The 8230-nt window shown below is 44.2% G+C and overlaps 1 protein-coding gene across 1 annotated transcript; it reads right to left on the minus strand.

Moving 5' to 3' along the window:
- Nucleotides 1-223: 223 nt before the first annotated feature.
- Nucleotides 224-7738, minus strand: LOC145355630 (uncharacterized). The gene is made up of 2 exons (XM_080207871.1): nt 6016-7738; nt 224-288 (listed from the first exon to the last, which is right to left on the minus strand). Exons 1-2 carry the CDS (start codon nt 7736-7738, stop codon nt 224-226), a joined length of 1788 nt encoding a protein of 595 aa, XP_080063997.1.
- Nucleotides 7739-8230: the final 492 nt, after the last annotated feature.

An 8230-nucleotide genomic window follows, 5' to 3' on the forward strand; every position in this document is an offset into this window, starting at 1 on the left:
GAGACCTAATGGACTCTTTCTCTTCCCCAGAGTTCCTGTGGGATCTAATCTTAAGCAATTCTGACTGTTAGTTGCGGCGAGAACTTCAAAGCTCTTGTAATTCATTAGACTGAAGAGGACACATTGGCAGTCAGTTTAAATAAAGAGACTGCACAGGCTTGGTTTTCAGGCTTATGAGGCGTGACGCCTTCAGGATGCCTCAGCTTCCATCACTGTTAACATTTCAGTTTCCCTGTCGCTTGTCTTCCAGTAACACAAGACTACTTATTCTGCATTCTGAAGCGGGGACTGGTGGAGGAAAAACAAAAGACAAGCAAAGAACATATTCCGCGCGCTAATTATATGCCAACTCAATCACATGCTTTGTTCTTGTATTTGATTGAACTGCATTGCTATTGCTCTGGGGAGCAGGCACTCTCTGTGTGAGCTATGGTACAGACTGCCAGTTAATATTAGAGTGTAGGCGGGGCAGAAATTCTCAACACTTGTTTTTAAGGTTTGAACAGTTGAAACAAAAACACCTTTGAATTTTCATTCCAAAAAAGCAAAAAAAATCAATGATTAAAACAAAACATAATTTGAATCAAAAATGTGTCAGCATGTACCTGTAATTATGCTAAAAAATCACGGATTAATGTTGCTGCCAAGCAAACAAAGCTGCCAATAATATTCAGGTCTGACTGCCAATTAGACAAGATCTGGATGTACCATATAAGCTGCCCATATTCATTCGTCGTTTCAGCCCTTAGTGACCACTGCTGTGTCTCCAGTCCAGAGTGTAATGAATTCAAAATTCCTCATCCTAACCTACAAATTTTGCCATGACCCAGAGGTTAGCATCCCTAACTCGGAGTTATAAAGTTGTGAGTTCACATCTTATTCCTACACTTTGACCACTTGAGTCACTGTCTGTGCGGAGTCTGCATGTCCCGCCCGTGGCTCCGTGGGTTTCCTCCGGGTGCTCCGTTTTCCTCCCACAGTCCGAAAGACGTGCTGGTTAGGTGCATTGGCCACGCTAAATTCTCCCTCAGTGTACCCGAACAGGCACTGGAGTATGGTGACGAGGGGCTTTTCACAGTAACTCCATTGCAGCGTCAACGTAAGTCTACTTGCGACAGGACTTACTCAGTTAATGGTAGGGTGTCGGGGAAGAGTCACAGAACAAAGAGATCTCGGGGTACAGGTTCAAAGCTCCTTGACAGTAGAGTCACAGGTGGACAGAGTGGTGAAGAAGGCATTTGGCATGCTTGGTTTCATTGGTCAGAACATTGAATATAGGAGATGTATTGTTGAAGTTGTACAAGACATTGATAAGGCCACAGTTGGGATACTGTGTGCAGTTCTGGTCACCCTATTACAGAAAGGATATTATTAAACTAGAAAGAATGCAGAAAATATTTACTAGGATGCTACCAGGACTTGATGGTTTGAGTTATAAGGAAAGGCTGGATAGACTGGGACTTTTTTCTCTGGAGCGTTGGAGGTTTAGGGGTGATCTTATAGAGGTCTATAAAATAATGATGGGTATAGATCAGTTAGATAGTCAATATCTTTTCCCAAAGGTGTTGGAGTCTAAAACTACAGGGCAAAGGTTTAAGATGAGAGGGGAGAGATACAAAAGGGACCAGAGGGCCAATTTTCCACATAGTGGGTGGTGAGTGTCTGGGACAAGCTGCCAGAGTTGATAGCAGAGATGGGTACAATTTTGTTTTTTAAAAAGCATTTAGACTGTTACATGGGTACGATGAGTATAGAGGGATATGCGCCAAATGCGGGCAACTGGGACTATTTCTCTACCTAAGTCTCCTTGCAAGATGTTTCTTCAACCACTTGTTTGGTACTTCCCATGTCTCCTCAAATCTCATCTGAAAGTGGCCCATCTTGTCTGGTCTTGTGAAGCTAAGCAGACTCAGGCCTGGTTAATACTTGGATGGGAGATCCACTGGGAATGCCAGGTGCAGAAGGCTGGGGTAGCACAGTAGTGAGCACTCTTTCCTCACAGCGCCAGGGAACTGGGTTGAATTCCTGTCTTGAGTCACTATCTGTGGGTCTGCACATTCTCTCTGTGCTTGCATGGATTTCCTCTGGGTACTCCAACTTTCTCCCACAGTCCAAAAGACATGCCGGTTAGATGTATTGGCCATGCTAAATTCTCCCTCACCATATCTGAACAGGAGTGTGTCGACTGGGGGATTTTCACAGTAACTTCGCTGCATAATATAAGCCGACATGACACCAACAAATAAAATTATCTCATTTTTTGTTTAGAATCCATTTCTCTCCCTCCTTATGAAGTATATGGGATGTGAACTCTTTGAAAGCTACCATATAAAGCTAAGTTGCGGTATCTCAAGTTAACATTGATCGATGGAAAATAATTCTTCCCTGCATTTTAAAGAAATCCCTTCAATTTTCTTCTTTGCTGTTCGGAGATGGGTTAATTGAAGCTGAGGCACAGTTCCCTCAACTTCCTGGCACCAAGGTCATGTCACCATTCTTCTTGTAAGGAACTAGAGAGTGTGATCTTGGGAGAAAATCACACCTGGGGCCTGAACATATCTTTATCTTTATTTTTATTAGTGTCACAAGTAGGCTTACATTAACACTGCAATGAAGTTACTGTGAAAATCCCCTAGTTGTCACACCTTGGAGCCTGTGCGGGTACACTGAGGGAGACTTTAGCATGGCCAATGCACCCAACCAGCATGTCTTCTGGACTGTGGGAGGAAACCGGAGGAGCTGGAAGAAATCCGTGCAGACATTGGGAAAAAGGAATGATTCTGCACAGACAGTGATCGAAGCTGGGAATCGAACCCGAGTCCCTGTGAAGCAGCAGTGCTAACCACTGTGCTAATTTGTGCACATGCTCAAACACCAGAAGTGAAGATTTACTCAACATTTGAAGGCTAAATCTCATGCCTCCAATACCAAATCTTTTGCATGACAAGATTTCAACCAGCCTCACCAAATGACAAAATTGATTTTTCTTTGGCTATTACTGATATATTCCACTTCACTTGGGATGAAAAGATTCAATCATAGAACAGTGCCGAGAAGCTAGACCATCCTCTGATACTTTGATGACAGCCACATGAACAGATATGAAGCTAAGCTTAATATAACTGTAAGATGTTTGTAGCAGAAAAGTGGGTAACTATGTGAGTACTGTGACATTCTCACACAACTAGATATATCCTGACTTTGTGGGAGATTGTAAAAGTGAGTTGGCACCTCATTTTATTTTATATGTATATATATCTCTCCTGATTTTTATTTCCACTTGCTTCAGAGGAGATAAAATTGAGAAAAATGTAAAACGGGCTGTCAACTCACTCCCACATACTTTACACTGTCACGCAATGTTAAGGTATACCCCCAATCACTTCACTAAGGCAATGTGTCACACCGTTCATAGGTGTTCAACTCCAGACATCAATTCTTGGAATACTGTCGGCTTGTGTGGCGGCTCCATCACTAAGTTGATTCAAGGCTCAGATTTCTGCTCTCTCATCACAGATTTGTTTTGGTGCAGAAGGAGGCCAGTTGGCCCGTTGTATTTTGCACCAAAGTCAAAGAATATGGGTAGTGGGCAGAAACATGGAGTTGAGGCAGAAGATCAGCCATAACCGTATTAGATGGTGTGACAAGCCAGAGGGGCCGTATGGCCTACTTCTGCTCCTATTGCTTACCTTCTTATGGCTGGGTCCAGTACAAAGTTACAGTGCAGGTAAAATCAGATACATGCGTGATCACCAGATTTGCCATTGTTATGGTTCAATTAAGAAACTCCAAAGTGTTTTATGGAGCCCACCTGAATCATAAGTTTTGCACCTTGAATTTAACTAGGATGAGCATGAGATGTTTCACTTCAGGTATGATCCAAATGACCATGAGGGAGCATTTATCAAACTAAGTTTAATTAAGAATGTAGTTAGCATATGTAGTAAGAAAATTAACAAGAACTTTTATCAATTACAAACAAACACAAAACAACCAGAATAATGTGTAACCCTCAACAAAAATGTATCTAAGATGTTCCAGTCAAAACCAATCGCATAAACAACCCTTTAAACAGATTCGACACAGCAAAGACTAATGCTCACGTGATACTGTAATTGAGTCCTTTGGATGAATTTTGCAGCTGTCTTGATAGACTCAGAATAGTTTGAATCTTCCCACAACACTAGGGAGTCTCCAGGCAAACCACCAACAGCAGATTCTCCCCTTTAGAAAGGCAAGACTGGTTTTCAGATAACCAGCAGAAATTCCAACTTAGACAGGGAAAGAAAATGAGAGAAACACTTATTTTCAGCTTGCTGTCCCTTCTAAAAACCTACAGCTCAGAATTAAAAATGAGGGAACTTCTGTCACCTGAGCTACCAACCAGTTTTCCTCCTAACAGTGCAGGATCATAAAACTAATCGCAGAAAGTACCTATAGCCCACATATAAGCCACTTAAGGAGCAATAAAAGGACTCCTGGTAGACAACTCAATGCCAATGACATCAGCTAAGGCTGTGAGCTAAGAAAACATGATGCTGAAAGAGCTGCAGAGAGTTAAAAAAAAAATCCTTTCTTAAAGGTGCACTAGTGTCACAGTCATACACAAATGAGCAGAGCAAGGTCAGCTCCACTTCAGCACTTCCACTGAAAAGCGGTGTACAACACAAAAAGTTACAAGACGGGTAATTTTTTGCAAGAAGCAAGATCAGATAAAGAGACTTTTATACACAGTGCCAAAATATACTTGGGACAAAACCATTCCATCAGATTGAAAAATGTTCACTTAATACACATCAGAAAAGAATTGAGCTGAAAAGCTTGGCTGACAAAAGAAATAATTTTCTTGAAGGTGAACGGAATAGAGATATTTTAAATGAATGTCATTTTCTTTATGATTTTTAAAGGTGGGAGTGTTCTTCCTCTCTCCTTCTCCCTCTCCAGGCTTCAATGCAGGAGACAGTGAGAAGGAATCTTGAATTAGACTATTATGAGGAATAGAATCTATACCTTGGAAAAGGTTGGACTTTTGTGTCATTAGATTGATATGTCCTACAATTTACCCATACAATTCTCTTAAGCTCTTCTTCATGTTTCTCACAAATCATCTAGGTTATGGAAGGCTTTTGGATGTGGTCAAGATACAGTATCACCTCCTTGGTGCTCCATGAAGCAAATTGCTGCATCTTTGCTCTAAGATGGTTTTAGAAACTTCTAATCTAACCAATGTATTGAAAAAAGACTGAAAGTACTCACATTTATAAAGTACTTACTTTATATCTCTGTGAAGCACCTCAGAGTGTTAGTTTCGTTACCGGCCGTATCCGCCAGATACCCGCTAGCGTGGCAGCCACCAGACAACTCTTGGTTTCGTTGACACCGTTAGGTTTCCACCAGTCGAGTTCGGAGCGCCAGGGGCAAATTCCCCAGCCAGTAGCCCTCCCGATATATTCCCCTTTTCTCCCGATTGTAGACTTAGACGACCACGGGCTGTCTCGTTCGATCACAGTTTATTATACAATCTTGCAAGATCGGGTGGGCTGGTGCGCACACCTTACATAGATTTGCAGCACATTTTATACTGTTTTTTTTTAACATTGTGATGGCTTGTATTGTGTTATTCCCCCTTATTTGGCAGTTAACCTTGTTAACTTTAAACACTGTAATGGCTTGTATTGTGTTATTCCCCCTTATCTGGCTTTAAACACTGTAAATGGCTTGTACTGTGTCATTCCTTCAATTAACACTCTCTCAACTCCCATTCTGCGCTTAATCTCATCACTGCGGTTATCTGTCCCGTGCAACCCAGTCAACTGTCTGTCATGTGCCTCCCCCTTTCTGTATGCTGCTGAACTCGTTACTGTTAGCTCTTGCAGCCTTAAAAATTACATTACTTCTCACAATCCCCCCTTTTCTTTTTACTGTCTGTAATTTTTTATTTTTTTTTTTAGCATCCCTTTTTCCAGATCTAGTTCAGATATGCACGAGTAGGTTGTTCCAGTTTGGCTAACATACTATCCACTTGCTCGTCCCAATCTTCATCATCGGGTGACCTATCTAGGAGGGTCTCTCTTTCCTCCCTTTCCAAGTGGATTCCCACCATCCTTCCATCAGTGACATCCCGTTTCATAAGAGCCGTTTCTATCAGTCTCTGCGTTAATCCCCGAATGCAGGGAATAACACAGCATCCTAAGGCCGCCAGGATCCCTGATACCACCACGAAGGATACTAACATTGATACTACCACCCCTTTCCATCTCCCGAACCATTCGTCCAGCCACCCGGTCCAGTCGGTGTTCGCCCCCGAATGCTCTGCCAACTCGTCGGCTAGAGTTGTCAAGCCCCTCAGAGCCCGGGTGATTGATCCGTCGGGAGCGGTATTGTTGGGGATGAAAGTACAGCATTGAGTCCCGATCATAACACAGACTCCCCCTTTCTCGGCCAGAATCATATCCAGAGCTAATCGGTTCTCCCAAGCCATTCGGGACGTAGCATCTAACTGTTCCGTTATCCCTTTTATAGCATCCCGGGTATAGTTTATGAACCTCTGTTGGTTATAATATATGTAGTTTATCCAATCTACATTTTTGTTGATAGTGACCCACCAGAACAGAGATTCGAACCCTGCCGCTATTTGATTCCTGGCTTTATATTCATCCGGGACCCCTCTGGGTACCCCGATGGAATCCAGGTAAATCCTGTCATCAAACGAAGTGGGGATACTGCGGCGCTTCCGGGTTGTCCGGGGAGTAACCTTTGTTCCCTTTCGTTCAAAGGCTAGGGTGAATGGTATGGCTAGTTGTACTATGGCACACGTCCCAGTCCATTTCCGGGGTAATGTGGCTCGTAGTTCTGCACCCCCGCAGTACCACCAAAGGTCGGCCCGGGGGACCTGTATCTGGGAATAATTTCCACCATCCTTAGTAGTGTTTACTTGGATGACCTGCTGACACAGAGTCAGGCTCCCAACGTTCTGATCCCACTCTTTCCCCGTCCTCTGTATGCAGGTTTGATGGACACCCGATGCCCCGGAAAAGGAGGGCGCCTGGGAATATCGGTTGTGCTGGACCGGTGGGAACGTTAAGCCCAGAGACTGACATGTGGGATCTTCCCAGGCGGTTCGGTGTTGGTACAGTTTCACCAAACACTCAATTCCACCTTCTTTTAGTTTAGGGAGTGGAACCACCTGCGGACTCGGTCTACTACCCGCACACGCATAACAGTTGTCTTTTCCAAGACTCTGGACAGTATACCGAACCCACTCCAACCATGCGTTAATTTCCCTGAACCCTGTCTCTATCTCTACGGTCTCCCTTAAATCTTTTATCTGTATCACTTTAACCTTTTCGGAGTTTCCAGGAGTCAGGGCAGTTACACGGAGTATGGACGAGTTTGTGGCTGTTGCCTCCTGGAGGGTAATTCTTACACAGCACAGCCGCTCCTCCTGAACCCGTACTCCAAGTACCTGACCCTCTAGCCCAGTGTGCAGATTTTTCTTGACCACCCAGTTGGTTTGTTTTATGGTCAGATAAAGGGGGTTGCACTGATCTATTCCACAGTCTCTCGGGTAGATCGCTTTCGGCACCAATGTTATTCTTTCCCGTACCCCAAGAGCTTGATCCTCTCCCAATCCCGTCCCCAGAAATAGTAGCTCCATCGATTTTCCCTGATATTTCTTTTGTCTCGCCAGGCTGTTTTTAGGGTCATTTAGTTCCCCCGCTGTCCCACATGGTACCATCCGGCATAAATCTATCTCTAATACCTGTGTCTGGGTTGCTTTTTGTACAGTAAGACTGTATTGCTGACCAGCATTTTTTCCTTCCTCAGCGTACCACCTATCTACCGCATCCCCTTTCCATCCCCCTCCCACCAAAGTTACAGTGTACACCAGCAAGAGTACAAGCCACATTTTTGAGTTCTCGTGCCCTGGCCAAAGTGTCCGTTCAGTTGTCTTCTGCTGGATTGCTTCTGTCCGGGGTTGAGAGGATGTCCTCGTCCGGTGCCGGTACGGGCCCCTTTGCTCGGGTGTAGTGAGTCCAGCCTCGTTCTGCTGTTCGGACAGCTGTTTCAGTTGTTAGTAACACCAGGAAAGGGCCATCCCAGACCGGGTCTAGGGTCTTCGGTTTCCAGGTCTTGATGAGAACCCAGTGTCCGGGCTTGATCGAGTGAACCGCGAAAGCCAAGGGCGGTGTCTGGGCTATGAGTCCCTGTTGGCGCAAATGAGAAAGAG

The sequence above is a fragment of the Carcharhinus amblyrhynchos genome, chromosome 19 (assembly GCF_965287045.1).
Source record: "Carcharhinus amblyrhynchos chromosome 19, sCarAmb.v2.hapA, whole genome shotgun sequence".
Lineage (NCBI taxonomy): Eukaryota > Metazoa > Chordata > Chondrichthyes > Carcharhiniformes > Carcharhinidae > Carcharhinus > Carcharhinus amblyrhynchos.

Excerpts from the sequence above, each read along its gene's own strand:
- LOC145355630 (XM_080207871.1), bottom strand. The coding sequence starts at position 7,738 with ATGGTACCATGTGGGACAGCGGGGGAACTAAATGACCCTAAAAACAGC. Across the intron at positions 289-6,015 it reads TTGGGACGAGCAAGTGGATA|TCCCCGCTTCAGAATGCAGA; the intron begins GTATGTTAGCCA and ends TTCCTCCACCAG.